This window comes from Protopterus annectens, chromosome 11.part0, assembly GCF_019279795.1.
Source record: "Protopterus annectens isolate FY-2018-M chromosome 11.part0, PAN1.0, whole genome shotgun sequence".
NCBI lineage: Eukaryota > Metazoa > Chordata > Ceratodontiformes > Protopteridae > Protopterus > Protopterus annectens.
The window spans coordinates 451,370,316-451,388,601 of NC_056745.1; the positions used below are offsets into that span (position 1 = coordinate 451,370,316).

Below are 18,286 nucleotides of genomic sequence, written 5' to 3' on the forward strand. Positions count from 1 at the left end.
AGAGACAAATATGAGTCTAAGAAATAGAGAATGTTTTAACAAGGCATTTAGAAGAAACAGCACATGTGCAAACAGCTGAAAAGGAGATGAAAGAGCAATAAAAGTATTAACAAATGGCACAGAAACTGGCTGAATTCAACAAAACATTAGATAGAAGCAAATTGAGACTTACAGCAGTACCAGAAAAAATTAAGTTAAGGATTGTAAACACTTTACGAGAAAATGCCACTTAAAGAAATAACAGTTAGCAAACATGGGGGAAAAGAAAAGAAAACTGCTCACTTTGGATACCTTGCAAGGCACACCAAGCAGCACATACTTATCCATTTAATGGCTTTGATGAGAGTGAATTAAGTTTTACAACAAGCTGAAGCAAAATCATGAAAGGGTTTGATTTTGGACGAGAGGATGAAGGAAGGGCTGTATTTATCTAGTTAAACAAAGATGGAGATGATCATTAACATCAGTCTAAGTACCAGCTGCGTGAACGTAGTCAAAAACAAGTGTGTCCACTCATAAACGACTGATTTAGTAACAAGCTCTGTAATGGGAGGGAGATTTAAACTAGTTGTGAAAATTGCTCAGCATTTAGGAATTCAGTACAGTTTCAGGATCTGGACTGTTTGTATTTATATTATAATCCCAGTGGACACTAGCCATTTATATTATAAACCCAGTGGACACTACTTAGTATATCATTATTTTGTTACAACATTTTAGAAATTATTTAAACCTGTAAGAATTCTCAAGTTCTTGGCCCTTCATGGTGTAAACAGTGTTGTTTTATGTCAAAGGGTTCTTACACACAATGGGGTATTTTAATATTACATACAACATGGACACACATGTACATGCGCCAGCACACACACACACACACACACACACACACACACACACACACACACACACACACACACACACACATACATTAGGTTTCTACAAGTCATTACGTCAATAGCTCACCTTGTACAGACAGTTATAGCATTGTCTATTAGGCATATTACTTAGCTGTCTCTTATACTTACCTGCAGGTGTGATTGCAGGATGCTTGTCCTGCTGCTCAGTCTGTTCCATGCTAACATCATTAAATGGGACACCATCATCCCTTTCAAACATCACTAACAGCAACAGTTCTTCCAGTGGGATATTGTAACCTGAGATTCAAAAACAAAAAAATGTATTACACATATTCAGAGATATGTCAAACTTTTAAATCAAGCTTTTAAGATAAAATTCACTGTGTCCAATATTGTTGTTGATTTTAGTAAATGAAAATGTATTGCCAATACAAATATGCATATGCTAACATCAGAAGGTGACCAAGGCTCCATTGTTTTTATACTCCACAGCCTTATATACTTTCCAAGCTAATTTACTAATGAACTGCCTCTTTTTCTTCTCACCCTTCTTCCACCCCTTTAATGTACTTCATCTACTTTGAAACAAGAGATGCCATCCAGTGGCTGGCTTTACACATAGATGGTGATACTCATAAGTGCTATGCTTCTGCATGTACCACAGTTTAACAGCCATACCTTTCAATCTGGTAGCACATGAATCAGTGACAAAGCCAAAAATAATGGGGGGAAAAGGCCCCACAAAAATAGAGACAGATTTTAAAAAGGCTTTTATAAATGTAGAAATTTGCTAGAAAAACAGAGTTTGCATTTGAATTTCTTGAAGGATATGAAGTCTAAAACTCAAATGTACCTCATTATTTTAGTGGGAGGACAGCTGTGTGTAAATTAGATGGATATTCTAAATATGTTAGCAGACAACATTGACTGATATTAGTTGCACATAATAAAATGTAGCATAAACTACAATAAAATGTCTTTGGGTTCATTACAGGAAGTATACTGAACATTCTGTCAAGTCACACTAGCATGAATGGAACTGCAAGTAGACCAGTAACTGACTTTAGAGGTCAACATTAAAACAGCCTGGCATTAAAAGGTTGTGCCTGCCTTTGCCAAATGGCAGAAATAAAGCTTGTTAAGCAGGACACTGGGCTCTTGTGCAAAGCAGCAAGGAGCTGTTTCCAGCGGCTCTGGCTATCTCCTGTCATCTAGGCAGCCTGAACAAAACTGGACACATGAACAGTGGGTGTCATTTAATTAAATGGGACAGAGGAAGCAGTTGATCTAATTTAAATAAATAGCAGCACGGGAGAAAGGTTTTTTCTATATTTTTTTACTAAAACAGTAGCACTATGACTGTCACTTATATAGGGAGGTAAGAAGGTAGGGATTTTTGTGTAATATAATAACATAATAATAATATAGACCCATAACTGACAAGTGGCCCTGGGTTTACAAGAATGTATCTGATTTTGCCTCATATTTTGGTCTGTTCCTTATAAAGTAGTTTTTTTTTTCAGGCACATGAATGATGACTGCAATCACTAAATAATCACATACATTTCAGTTTCAGACTTAATAGACTTCAGAAAAAGCATGTAATAGTTGTATTATAACATCTCATTCCAATGAATAATGGAACAGGAAAAGGCAGAAAGCTGTGGCTGTTGAGATAGACATCCTGGGCTTATTTATGTATTTATTTATTTACTTTAAATAAAGATTTCTTTACTTAAATTAATAAATAAATAATGTGCCTGAACAATCACATGTCCATGATGCAAATATGCACATGCAAAAATCAAAATCTCATTCTGCATCCAACTTAATTTATTTTTCTTTAAAACTTAAGGTAGATGATTTATAAGAGCGTGTTACATGCAGCACATAAGGTAATTAATATGATTAGCACTGCTGAACATAACAAAAATGTAAAGAATAAAATGATTTTGTTTCAGATGTTGGGTGGCTGGCTATCCCCCCACCAGAAGCTGTGGGACATGGATGGCCACCCAGATCTCCCCTACAATAATTCACCACTCATGTAACAGCAATATCTGGCCCTCATTTTGGTCCTTTGTCTCCCATTAGTTTTAGCATTCTCCTTGATATTTGACATAATAGGTAGATAGGCATGGGGGGAGGGGGTTGCAATGGGTTGTATACTGTATACTGACAACATACAAAGTGAGGATATATTTATGTATTTATTCAATCATTTGATCATTAGTGGACCGGAGTTCCGCTGTGGCGACCCCTAACTGGGAAAAGTCGAAAGACACAACATTCAACATTCATATATATATATATATATATATATATATATATATATATATATATATATAGCCCTATCCCTCATCTGGTAAATCACTGAGGATTATAATCACTCAATAATGCAAGACATGACAGTTTCATACTTCTTATTGTTCTGAAAATGCATGAAGAACGAAAACCTTTTGTTCTACTTACTTTTTAAGTAAATTAGAGTAATATATAAAAACTGTCCCTGATTTTGGGCCTTTGACTTCTCATTTTTTGACATTGTCCAGAATTCCTGAACCAAGAAGAGAAGTATTACTCTAATTTACTATGCTGTGAACATATATACCTTTGTAAATATGTTCCTATCAAACAGCTGTGTGACACACACACACACACACACACACACACACACACACACACACACACACACACACAAATACTCACACATAAAGACAAACACTCACACATAACGATACACACACACACACACACACACACACACACACACACACACACACACACAAACAAACACACACACACACGTGTCACGAGGTTTGTACTTTTCATACCGTGTTAAAAGTGCTTTTTGTCTGGGTCATGGTTTTAAGAGTCCGTCTACACCAAATTCACTCACCTGGGTAACTAGAAAACAAATAAATGTTTTATGAAGGCTTAGAAAGGCTGGAAATGAAATGTATCAAAGCAACATTTTAAAACAAAGTCAGAGATGGTTAAGTTACATTTTCGGATGGCTCTTCCTGTTGCAGTCCTACTCACTTTCTTTCTCTGCTTTACAATTTTCCGCTTAGAAGGCCAGATTGTTTACTTATTTATTTTGAATTTGCTAAACAAGGTAGAGCAATGATCCCACTAGACTTACTTCAAGCTCAGCCTGGGGTAACCAAATAGATAAATGACATTATATACAGAGTAGATGACAAAATGTGATCTACACATGTATTATAAGTAAAGTGAATTGAAGGTATAAAGACGACAAATACATGACATTATATACAGACTGACTGAAAAACAAAGTATATACATGCATTATATACAGATTTGATATCAGAGATGGTGTGCTGAAACAAAATCACAATGAAAAGTAGACTTAGACCAAGCTGTGTAGAGGGAAGTAGGGTAAGAAGATGTGAAGTTATATAACCAGAGAGAGAGCACTTACATTTTCCTTGAGTCTTGTGATGTGTTTTTAGTTCCGACTGGAAATGGGGTAAAAGAATGATGTTTAAGAAAAGAAGGGAGAGAGATTCCTACAGTTTGTGCCTGAGGACTGAAAAAGCATGGTTTGTGCACTGAAACCTCATATGGGGGGTTTGGAGGAGAAAGCGTGTGTAGTTGAGATTTCTAAGGTTAAATCAAAAACCTTTACAGATGCATTCTGAGAACGCTGAGAAATCAAGCAATTTGCTTCTAATGAAACAGAGCAAAGTAAGCCAGTTGGCTTATGGGAACCAAACTGATTTTGAAGTTCTACAACCTATGTGCGTTTACAATGCAACTTCTGTATTGGTGTTTGGCACACTTTTTTTTCCATTCATACGTCTCAACCTCTTAGTGCAATAAATCTGGACAAAGCCTTAAACAATGGGGGGGGGGGACAAAGGCCCAAAAATAGGGACAGATTTTAAATATTGCTCTTATAAACTCAGAAGGTTGCTAGAATAACTGCAGTTGTGGTAGCATGTATTTTTTTGAAGGATACAAGGTCAAAAATTTAAATGTATATCATTATTTAATGACTTCAATTTTCAGTGATTTGCCAGAAAGCTACAAATATTATTAGGAACAGCCCGAAATATGAGACAAAAAGCTGGACAGTCTGCAAACATCTGGACAGTTGAGAGGTATGGTTGCATCTGACTGAAAACCTGCCAGAAGTATATAATTAAACAGAACGTTTGATAACCACCCTATCCTTACTCTTTCCATTTATAACTTGTGACCTATGTACGGACAGAATGTGTTTCAAAATATATTTTCAGTTTGAATTTGTCACTGTCATCTTTATTTATCTACCTATCTTGAATATGGCTTATAATTATCTTGTGAGAGATAGTAATTTGCTGCTATTATGGGAGTTCTGATCACTGTTAGCCTAGCTGCAAGTTATAGGGTACGTGACAACTTATGGAATAGTAGTATACTGAAAATCACAATACTCAATGCAAAACAGTGAAATGTCAAGATATTGAAACTTTACAATGCTGAACTCAAAATACATACTACATGTATGTACTCTGTTAGTAAAATGTGGAAATAAGTAATAACATGGTTCTTGTAGGGGGATGCATGTCCAACTCTCTATATGCATAGGGGAGCAAGTACTTTCATTTCAAAATTTTAACATTTCAGCATTTGGCATTTCATCATCATTATATATCCAGTATTATGATTTTCAATATATTGCTTTTCAGTAACATATATAAAATTGACAAGGACCCATACACACACACACACACACACACACATATATATATATATATATATATATATATATATATATATATATATATATATATATATAAATATGGGTACATGACAAGTGGTTGAAACACAAACAAAACTTTTCAAAATCAGACTTCCACTAACTCTGTTATTCTGTCATCTCACAAAAATAACAGTCTCCCATTCATTCTCTCTGTATAATATATTCCATTTGATGAGATTACTCATCACAGAATGCATTGGATCAGAATGAGTTTTGACCACATAGAGTGCACTTATATATATACATATGGATTACATTCAACACATTAAAGAGTCAGCTTGTCTCACTGTAAAAAAGGTAGTACAGCTAATCAAAAATCAGCCGATTTGCATGTAGCAGCTTTTTTCAGTGCAGTTAGTGGCATTCGGGTAATTTACCCTTTCCTCACTATATTACAAACTCGGATTTAGTATATGTAATAGCAGAAGATGTGGAAGGTGCCCTCTGCAAAAAACATGTTTAAACTATTTTTTTTTCAATCATCGGGTGATCGATCAGTTGGGTTCAATCACTTGCCGTTCTACGGTTGGAATTTGTTCAGAATGTGGGCCTTTGCTCTTCTTTTCTCTAGAATGCCGTGAGTTCACCGTCTGAACACTAACTTGAACCAGATTTGACCTTTTTTTTTCCTGGATAAGATTCCTTTCTTCAGTCCCTCCAAACATCACGGAAGTGTGTTTTATTTATCATAAATATCTGACACATTTTTTTTTGCTTATTTTAGTTTTTTATTGCTAACCAGGCACAGCTAATTTGGCAGCATTTGCAGATTATCTTGGAACATTACTAGTGATTACTTTGTGAGACAGGGTAATTTGCTGTTTTTCTAAGAGTTCAAATTACTGCTGGCCTAGAAAAAAAGTTGTATTCCAACTGACTGTTTCACTTTTCTGTTTTTTTTTGTTTTTTTTATTGATTTGTGCACTACTTGTGATGTTGCAAAATGGCTGGTTAGTTAGTTTCAGTAGTCAACCTTAGACTGACTAGACAAACTTGTTGGGTGTTTGTCCATTGGTTAATGTGCTCAAAGAAAGCTTCTGTACAACTGAAGAGTTGAAAGCTGGTAATGGTTGCACGAGGCTGCTATAAGTTACTAGTTGAGTATTTCATTGTTGCAGTTTTGCTGAAATAATTTGTGTATTGGTGCTAGGCCATTATTAGTCATGTGCTGTACCTCTCATCATTATTGCATTATTACCAGTTGAGCAGACTCATTTTTGCTGTAGTAGTTGTTATACCAGATGTGTTGTTCTCATACAGTATCTGCATGGCTGCCCTAAACTACTCTTAGCTGCAGAGAACTTGTTGTGCCCTCATTTAGCTTAGTTCTTTTCCTACTATCTACACCCTACACCTAGCCAAGCTATGAACAATATAGCCTGAGCAATTAGACCAAACTAAATCAAAGATGCACCTGCACAAAATGGAAACTAAACCAGTCTGTATTTCTTCTTTTGCTAGCACCGGCAACTCTTTCCTAGTGTAGGAACTACGTGCTCACAGAGGTGCAAATATCTATGAAATCTGAAGGCATCTTTCTCCGCAATAGGATGGCCTGTGAACATCATACACTACCACCAAAAACTATTTACAGCTACACTAAACAGATATATTCTGAGGGGATCTACTTCATAAGCTTGAAGTCTCAAAACTTCAAATTGCAAACGGTAGAGGCCATAAGATCGAAGTTTTGAAACTTCGAAATTGTAAATAAAAAAAATAAAAACAAACATTTTTTTTCACATTTTTGCAGGGGGGCAAGCCCCCCCTATCCCCCACACCTCTACTAGATAAATATACTGAGATCGCACTACAGTGAGGAAAATGCAAATTTCCCATTCCGTGCTGCACAGCGATCTCCATTCAAAACGTTCGAAGTTTCAAAACTTCGATCTTATGGTCTCGACCATTTGCAGTTCAAAGTTTTGAAACTTTGAGCTTGTGAAGGGAATCCATGCTAAGGCTATAAAAACAGTCATAAATAAAGCTGCATATCAATAAGACTGGGTGTCATGGCATATATCCATCTTTGCGTCATTTGTTGATTTTGCCTTTAAATCATTCTACAATATCCCTAATACTTGAAATTGCTTTTTCAATATAGTTTTTTAAGTTGTCTTGTTGTAGCATTGCACTCACAAACAATCTTTCCTGGTGTTATTAGAAGAAGAGGTTAGCAGAGCCCTGTACAGATACAAATGCCCAGAAATTACATTTTATCCATAAAACTTCCTTTAGAAATGAAACCTGTAATTTAGTGTGGCTAAAACAAAGCCATTGCATGGAGACGAGCTTAGAGCAGCTAGTTAGCACATTAAACAGTAATATTATCAAATCGTAGCACAATCTAACCTAGTCTAGTGCCAAATCACAGAGACCACTAAAGGAAACCTCTGTATAACCCAGTCAATGATCTACAGTAGCCCACCCAAACACAGGTCCAGAGAACATACATATGCAATTTCCAAATATCTCCGTAGCCAGCTTGGCATCCTGAGACAATGTAGCAATTGTTTCATGTTCACAGACAACCATTTAATCCTTAAAGAAACAAACACAGAATGTGACAGATGCTCATACACAGCACAATATGTAAGAGATGCTCATACACAATTTCATTTGGAGGCAAGCACCTTGCATGCAAACAAGGTTGCCAAGAACACACACACACTATACCCAATGCACATAGTGTCCACCATATATACATAAACCAACTTATGCTGAGGCACTAAAAAGTAATCTTCACAAACCTCCAAGACCTCCTAAAGCCTATAATCAGCAATGCCTACCCTTAGCAATCTCTAAAGCACTCACCAAAAGCAACAAAAAACACCATACATATGCCTAGACCCAGTGAAGCCCCAAGGGCAAAGCCCATATGGCAAGCCAACACATTTCCCCAGGAATCTTATTATAGGGGATTCCATTGTATAACTCACAGGTGCCCCACCCACCAGACTGAACAGGGAGAAGATAACAGGTGCTTATCTGGGGCCAGAATTCCCCCAAGTTACTCATGCAATCAAGTCACTACAGCACAGGTACCAGTATGATTCTATCACAGTCCATGTGGGCATTAATGACCTCAGACACTTCCCTGGACAATATGAACAGGCACATTATTGATCTCTCTAAATATGTGTCTTAGGCAAGTGTGTGCCTTACAATGAGCACCAGTTTAACTTCACCAAGGATAATACCACAGTACGGAGAAAAGATGAATTACTTCCAATTATTGGTTTATTTTTTTATGTTTTTCTAGGGCAAACTCAATATTTATCAGCATGGGAGAACAAGTCACTTTGCAAAGGATGGTCTACATCTGTGTCTCTTAGGCTTCTAAATAGTAGCTAAAAGTCTACCCCCCCCCCCCGAGCCTTTTTTTAGGCAATGCCAAATTGGCAAACCTATCAAATTAGCAAATAAAACCCAAATAACATAAAGGTGTTAGTGCTCACTGCTAAAACCCTAAACAAGAAACTTCACACCCTGCAAGCTCTTCTCACTCTAGAGAAGGTAGACATCTTTGCCAATACTCAGGCATGGTTTAAATCCGTAGAACGTACTCCGGCAGTGCAAGGCTTTAGCTGCACAAATAAGGACAAAAGGTGGAGGAGTCTGAATCATATTAGTAACAATCATAACGCTACATTGGTTAAACAGGACAATGTCCTGGAATTTAGCCACATACAAATCACCATAGATAAAGTCCCATACCATATCCTAGCAAGCTATAGGTCACCCTCTGTGGTCCTCCAAATACTCTATTCATGGGAGACTTTAACAACCCTTCTATAGACTGGGAAATGTACACTGCCTCATAATCACAGGCACAATGATTCATGGACTTTATTAACAGAAATACCCTTGACCACATGGTGTGCCCACCTACTGAAAGTTCAAACATACCGGACCTGGTACTCACCAGTATGGGAGAGTACTGCACACTCCCCCCAGTATCATTTCCTCACTAGTGAGGTCAGACCACAAAGCTGTCTCTAAAATAAAAATCAGCTTGTTAACCCCATCAAACCATGTAACAGTTTTATCAAAATGCATTGCCCCTCTCAACCTCGAGTTCACAGCAACCTATGCGGAATTATTCACAGAGACCCTGTTTAACCATGTAAATGGTGGCATAGAGGCTGCTGTACATACTAGAAGCAGACCCTTGATCCTCTTCTTGGTAGAGTGCAGTTTAATAACTTATCCCCATTACCCAAGGAAAGGGCTTGCAAGGGGAATCAGTCCCATTAGTTTGTTTAAAGTTCACCTTGCACACTTGTTTATGAGCTTGAAGGTGTACACCCATAGCTTTCGCAATGAAGGGGGCTTAGTTTTGGTTAGTTTTTCTCACCCCCTTTTCCATGTCCCTTTAATTTACATTTTGTTTTTGTCTGAACACTGCTCTGTTTGAGCTGAGTGGCCTCTGTATCTCCTGCATATACCTTGCACACCTTCATTGATTGATTCCATCTGGGGGAGGTGTGTCCCACTTTGCTCCCCTCCTGCTCTCAATTCCCCAGCCACATTCAGGCTCTTCAATTTATTCATCACTGTCTCCACCTTCTTCATTCACACTTCTGTCCACCCATTAAAATGACACACAACTTCACTAAACCTGCATCCTACTTCCTCAACCACCTTACTGTGATATTTTCCCACGGTAAACTTCCATACAGCTTCATCACCATCCACACTTAAATAAAGCCACCAAGAAATGCTCACCATTCTCAACCCCCTCACCTTCCCATATACAAGTTCTGGTCCTCTCCCATCCTCACAGACACATACCTCTTACTTTCAGAACTCCTTTTCTACCCTATGGTCCACAGTGCTTCTCCGCCTCATCATCTTACTCTTCCTTCCTTTAACACACTGAACTACATCATCAACCACATCTCTGTTCTCATTTCTCAACCCACTCTATCCTAGAATACCACAAAGCCCCACAATCACTCATTTCAACCCCAAGACCTACCACTCTCACTTAACTCCAGTTTTGCCATCACTTAACCTCATCTCCTTCAAACCTACCAGATCCAAGTAATACCACCTCAGACTTCCTAAATACCTCTATAAATTAATCCCATCCAGCTCACAGTCATCAAATCCAACAATGAATCCAATCCAGACACCTCCCACTACAAAATACCCACAACCGTTCCCAACACCACCACTATCTCCTGAGTATTAATTAACTCCCAAAGCTTCTGTAATAAACTTGAACAAATAAACACTTTACTTACAACCCACTCACCCGACATTATAGCTGTCAATGAAACATAGCTCAAACATAGCAATCCTAATTTTCGGCATCTACTTCCTTCCTACAAATACCTCCAAAACACCAGACCTGGCAGAAGACAAGGTTGAGGCACTAGCATTCTTTATAAAAACAACCTTAAACTATCATTGCACCAGAAAATGTCTCCTCAGATACTGAAACAAAAGGATCCTTCTAACACTTCCCTCCCATAAGATCAGTCACTTTCTAATAGCAGTGGCCTACCATCCTCCACCAGCCTCTCTTAACAAATTTAAATCTCTTATTCTTGCAATCACCTCAACTGCCCAAAACTATAAAAATATCGCTGTTCTTGGTGATTTTAACCTAAACTACCTAGGTCCCTTGAGCAATGACATTGATGAATTCCTATCCAGAATCGACCTTATACAGTTACTCAGTGATGCTACTTGTCCAAATTTCCAAACCAACAACCACTTCTTCCTGGACTGCTAATCACTAACAAACCTATCACCATCTCCAGCACATCTGTTCTTCCACCTTCATTCAGCGACCACTGCCAGTAACCTTCCAAATTATCCATCAGTCACCAAAACTGCCCCCAAACTAGTTACCTTCAGACGTATATCTATCTTTAATATAAATAACCTCAAGAAACACCTAGCAAATTTCACCTGGTCTCTCATTACCAACTTAGAGAACCCCCATCTTGGGTGCGACAACTCTGACACATACCTTCCTTCAACTTCAAGACAAATTTCTCCCTCTTACACAGCGCCTTTTCAAATACAACAAAGCCCCTGGAAAAACACTGAAATTAAAGCTTTGCTCAAACCTAGGGACAATGTCTGGTCTTCATGGAGATAAAATCCCTCACCAGAAAACAGTACTGCTATTACCTGTTTGTGTAACCTAGCTAAGCAAGGCATATCCGGACATAAAACCAACTACTTCAAAATCAAGCAGCCTGCTCTTTTAGGCAATTCCAAACATTTTTGGCAGGAAGTACATCTTCTCACAGGCCATAAATCCACTGATCCCACCTCCTCTTCTATCACCAACCAGACTCCCAAGGCCAACTCTCAACCTCTGTCTTTCAAACCATAGTAATGCAAACTCTACCCCTCCCCCCAGCACACCTACCCTCCATCATTTTGTCCCCCTCTTCTATTTTAAAAAAATTACACACAAATAACTTGTTCTCCTTTTAGAAAATATACCTCTGGATGCACCCCCTGGTGCAGACAAACTACTCCCTTGGTTTATATCACTCTGCAAAACTTCTTTGCCACAACTTTTCTACGAATTTATAACCTCTGCTTAATTCAAAATAGAATGCCAGACATATGGAAAACTGGTCTGGTTAAATCCCTTCCTAAACAGCCTCAGCCAGTAAATAAATCCACCTTCCACCCTATTTCCCTTCTGCTTACAGCTGGAAAGATACTTGAAAAATGAATCGACAGCCATTAGAGAATGTTTCTGCTTATGTATTCATTAGTTTGTTTTGTGAGTTTTTTAGTGTAATTTTTTTTTGTTTTCTTTTTGTGACATAGTATTCCATTTGAAAGATAGAGATACAACAAACAGCAGATTATAGCACTATTGCGTGCAAGGGACATTATTGCTAACTCAAAATCTTGATAAATATAGAATGTATTAATTAGTATAAGGAATTATTTTTATTGATGGTTCTGAACCATGCAGTAGGTTCATCATGAGGTTAGTGGGGTCTATATCACAACATTGAACTGCCAAAACATTGACTGCCATAAGGTTGAACTTAGAAGTTTGAAATGTGATATGATCGAAAGCTCAGAACAGCGATTTTTTTTCCCAGGGGAAAAAAAATCGCTGTTCCGAGAAACACACACACAACACATGCACACCATAAACCATTTCTAATGTGGGGGGCTTTGCCCCCCACACACCCCCTACTTAAATATACCAACTCCGAGACCGCACCACAGTGGAGGAAATAGAGAAGTTGCGGAAATGGCCCACCAGCTTCTTTCCCTGGGAAAGAAGTCGATGTTCCGCAACTTCGATATTTTCAGCTTTCGATCTTCCAAGTTCGACCTTATGGTGGTCGATGTTTTGGATGTTCGATGTTCCGATATAGACCCGATTAGTGGGGTATTTATATGACTGATAATGGGGAGTATGGTGATTGAACGGGGTGCATAAGCCCCACTTCAGTGTTAATTTTTGCTGAGAAAACTAAAACAAGCACTTGTCACACATGCACTATTTAATGTAAATAATGAGATTAGCTCATTTTAAATTGTAAAAAATGCTGCTAATATTATAGAACTAAGCCTTAACACACTTTGTTCTTTGTAACTTGCAAGTGTAGACTGGATTATAAAGTAATAGCTATGGATATTAGAGGTTATTACAGGGTGCTCTTCCTTTCTAGAATAATTAATTGAAGGTTTTCCAGGCCACTAAGGCTCATACCTCTTAACTGTCCCTGATTTTCAGGGACGTCCCTGATTTTGACTCAAAATTTAGCTCTGTCCCTCTTAATCCCTCCCAAAACTAGTGACTTTTGGAGGAAAGGTGGTGAATTACACTTAATGAATAATGACAATAATTAAGAATTACAGACTTCTTTTACTTCAGAAAATGTGTATTAATTCATATGCTCTGATTCTGTCAATGTTTCAAGTTAATAGCACTAATATTTTAAAAGTGTCCCTGATTGTCCCTGATTTTTTCTTGACTTGTCCCTGATTCTGTTGAAATTTGTCCCCGATTGGTTGAGAGGTCTGCCATTACTTTTACCTAGTTTATAAGCCTCAATACTAGGACTGCTTTGGTAAAAATATTACTTTATCCTACTACATCTGACTGATTTTAATTTTTAACTCAGACCACTCTACCCATAAAAGTACACTGAGAAATTGAATCCATTCATACCTACTGACAGCATAGTTTCATAATTCTGTACCATCACTTCTCTGTGGAGTCTCTTCTCTTCTTGGCTTAACACCATCCATTCCTCTTTAGAGAAAGCAACGGCCACATCTTCAAAGGCTTCTGGAACCTGGAAGAAAAATTCTCAGTTTACCAGTCTGCCCTCAGTTGTACACTGAGCACTCAAAAACAGATTTCCACACATAATGGACTTATCCTAGATACTAGTACACAGACAAAATGTAGAAGCCCTTCTTTATAGTTATCGATGAGTGGTAACAGTTAGGTTGGGAAGAATGAAGTGTGGCAGGTGGAGATTCAGTCATTCAATCTTTTTTAATTCATTCATTAGACAGACAGGCAAATGAGCTGGTCCACACAAGAGACAGTTCAGTCACCACCAGCTGCATGAGACAAGGGCAAGATTATGATTATGTGAAGTTAACCAAGTCAGAGTGGGCAGAACTAACTGGTAAAATACACATTTGTTTAAATCCAAGTGGGTGGGAAGAAGCTTTTTGGTTTACTGATAGGGTTTGCATGCGTGATTATTATTGTGCTCTAGGTTTAAGAAATTATTTAGCAGTAAAAGCCATGCAATGAGTGCATAAATGACTCCAGAGTGATTATTACAGGGGCAAGCTTCTTTCTAAGGTAGAGTAACTGACTCTGCAGTGAAGGTCTTTAGTGTATCCTGTTGGTGTCCATTTATGGATACCCAGTACATTATGATAATATACCATAAACCTGTACAGACAACAGCTATATGTAACTAACAGCTACAATTCAATATTATCACGCAATCTCCTAACATTAAAAAAATGTTGCAGTTACTAAAAACGAAGGTCTGGTGGTCACCATTAATATTTCCAGTACATTAGCAGCAGTATTTATATATCTATCACTGTCTTTATTCAGCCCCAAATTCCAACCCAAAAGGAAGCCACAATGGTAATACAAGGTCCTGCTAGAATCCTTTATCTGATGCTAGCATGTTTGATCTAGCACTATAGGAGTATGTGCTTCCCAAGTAGTCAAACCCAGGATAAAAATCATCAGCCTTATTAAATGTCACTGAGCAAACATGAAGTCAAAACTGATTTAACACAAACATATCCCTACATTCAAGCAGCCATGGGGGAAAAAACAAGCATACTAAAGTAACAAATAAATAAGTAAATGCACATAAACAAAAAACAAACTGTATAAGTCATTATGTAAGCACAAGCGGTGTCAGAGTGGAATAAATCATGGATAACAAAATCAGCTACCAGGGCACTGATGCTCTTGATAAAAGATCCATTTTTCTAGTACTCACCCTTTGTTGCAAAAGAAAGCCATAGTGAGAGGACAATTCGTACGTGCGGCATGTATGGTCTCCACTATGGAGGATTTTCTATGCGAATGTGATAACCTTAAACAAATGTTTTTAAGAAGGGGTTACCCTTGTAAATTCTTTACAGACATCCTTTTAGAGGTAGTTAATAAAAGAGAAAGAGGTTTTTATCTCCCTCTTTTAGCAGACCATGAAACGAATATTCTTACAGGCACCATCGATGTATCTACTAATAATACAGAGGATATTAGGGATTATAAGACCTCTTTTATTACTATCTTTTCTGCGGACAGTCATAAATTGAAGAATACCCTGGAGAAGAATTGTTCTATTTTAAGCCAAGATAAACTATAAGACCACACATAGGTACTAATCCTGCAATGTTTTTTTAAAAAGGGTAAAAATTTAAAAAGTATTTTTGAAACCAAGAGCTACTATTCCAGATGTAAGGATGGTGACACGAGTAAACGTGGAATGTGTAACTTTTGTATATTTATTAAGGAGGGCAGTGTTTTCCACATTCATAACACAGAGGTTAGGATTCATCAAAGATACAATTGTTGTTCCAAAAAAGTTAGATATTGTGCTATGTGTAACAGCTGTTGTTTTTATTATCTTGGGAAAACTGACAGTAAATTAAAAAAACGTATATATGAGCATCTATACATCAGGTTAAAAAAGGATACTAATGCCTTAAGAAAACACATTTTAGAAAATGAAGAGCATGATTTTAAATTTGCAGTGATTGACAGCATTAAAACAGAAGGTCTAGGTGGAGCTTGGTCACTTTTGTTAGAGAAGCAGGAGTTGTACTAGCAGCTGTGTCTTGATGCGGGAAACTGGCCAGGTTTAAACAAACACATTTCAATAAGCTCCCTACTGAAATCAAAAGCTATTGAAAGATAACCAGTGTTTGCACAGAATACATCTTTATACTATTACATAGTTCATTTTGAACACATATATTTATATTTAGGTTTTATACTTTATTTTAATACAAGGAATGTATTGCTTGATCTCTTTGTCTTTAAGAGAGTGTGTCAGTATCTATTTGATTATGACGTTTTTGATCTCTATTATAAAATGGAATTAAATGTTTAACCATTTATCTTATGAAGTTCTGAATGCACAGGATGAAAGCACTTATCTTTTGTGTTCATTCTGTGTTCCTGCAATAAAAAATAATTTTCTATACTTTGGGCTCAGTCTCAATATTGTACGAGAACGTTTACAGAGAGGGACAACTCCAGGTACTTTGTTGGATTAATTGTTGCTTGTAGAAGTTTATTTTGTTCGTTTTACTTCAGTTTGTTCTTGATAAAAACTTGTTTACTACAAGAATGAGCACAGGAGTCTGAATGATAGAATGAGAATATAAAGAATTAATATCAAATAATGAAATTCCATAAAAACAGAAAAATGCACTTTGAAACAAAGGAAGTAATAGCCAGGGAATTGTTATGGCTAAGCTTGTATAGGCCCTACGGCCGATAGCCTAGTACCAACCTATGAACCTTTGAAGTAATAAAGTGGCAGTTGACTTTGGATTATCAGTCAGTCAAGGATCAAACAAAGACAGCAGTAGTTCAGATGAGGGCACTTCTATCTGGCATAATTATTAGTATCAGTCTGCAACAGTGGAAAATTGCACAGAACAGCGGATGACTGGGCAGAACACGTTTAGGCAGTTATCAGGAAAAGGAACAGGAACATTAAGAAGGGAGCAGGTACTCAGACTGTTGGTTGCTGACAGTTCTGTTACCAATGGTATCAAATGGGGAAGAAGGAAAGAAAAAGCCTTGAAACTGTAAGAAAAAGCTCCTAGCCTAACCATTGACATGACAGTTTAGAATGCAGTTTAGACAGTCAGGGAGCAGGACATGTTGACATGTTATAGTGAATGTGGGAATAAATTACTTGCAGTGCATGGAGTACCATGAGTACACTCATAAAATGACTAAATTACATCCTGGTTCAGTACTGCTACAGCACAAAACAAGACCTTAAGAACCCCTAAAGTGATGCTTAACAATTAAGCACCACCCTACACGTTAAGATTGGACAGTGCTAACCAATAAGTAGCAGTAGCAGGGCATGAAATGGCTTCATTCTAACTCCAGTTTCTGCCTGCTGTCTGCTAAAGTACACACAATACTTTGTTTACAACTGCTTCCCTTAGACAGTGATTACATAAAGATGTCAACCACTTCCCCATTGCTTTATTCCGCATTGTTTTAGCAGCTTTCAAAGCTGATAGAGCACATTGCATTTGTTTTTTTTTTTCTTACTTTTCACTAATTTGCAGTACATGGAGTGGATAAATCTCCATGCACTAAGAAGAATTATGATCAGCTCTCTGACTTAACTTAAAATTATGTTTTCTCAATACGGATGCCAAAACTCACCTCTTGAGCTTCGCTCTCAATGTGAATTTCTTGGCATTCGTGTCTCAAATACATAATAAGTAAGTTATGATATGTGACCCAATCATAATCTTCTATATTAAGAATGAAAGTAGAAGATGCCCAGATGGTCAGAAAGACAGATGCGAGATAAAGGGATTTTGGGTGCAAGGTGGTCTTCTCTGAAGTGTTATCACTGTCAGGGGTTCATACTGCTAGGAAGCAGAGGATCAAGGAATTCAGCTGTTGGCTACAGGCATGAAATGAAGAGCAAGATTGTGGGCAAGTATCAGGCTGGGGATATGTGTGGTAGAGATCGAGAAAAAATCTATGCCACAGGCTTCTTCTCAGTTAACAGGACCAGATTTGCTAAAAAATAGACTAGAGAGATGCAGTGAAAAAAATGGAAAGCGGAAATGAGAGAAACAAGGGCAATAGAACAGATGTGGTAAAACAACGGAAAAGGGGTACTGAGTAGTAGAAACTGGGGCACAAAAGGAGGGTATCTGTTCAATGTAAAAACTTTAGGGAGGAAAAGGGTCATTACAGACATCAATAGAATATTACCATGTAGATAAAACAAGAGAAACAGAAACCTAAGCAGATAGGAAGAGTACATGACATATGGCTCCCCCAAAGTACAAGCTGTAAAGCACTAACAGAAAAGGTAGGCCAGGCAGGGGAGTAGCAGTCTATAAAAAGAGATATTCAAATGACAGGTGACGTGTAAAGGAGGGAGGAGACAGAAAGACA

General features: G+C 37.6%; 1 protein-coding gene across 1 annotated transcript in view; it reads right to left on the minus strand.

Moving 5' to 3' along the window:
- Positions 1–18,286, minus strand: part of LOC122814829 (zinc finger protein 19-like) — a 151,394-nt gene that overhangs the window by 37,851 nt on the left and 95,257 nt on the right. The window contains exons 2-3 of the mRNA XM_044087124.1: positions 13,799–13,925; positions 1,026–1,154 (exon numbers count right to left, since the gene is read on the minus strand). Of these exons, the coding sequence (XP_043943059.1) occupies positions 1,026–1,154; positions 13,799–13,925 (256 nt within the window). The remainder of the gene's footprint in view (positions 1–1,025; positions 1,155–13,798; positions 13,926–18,286) is intronic.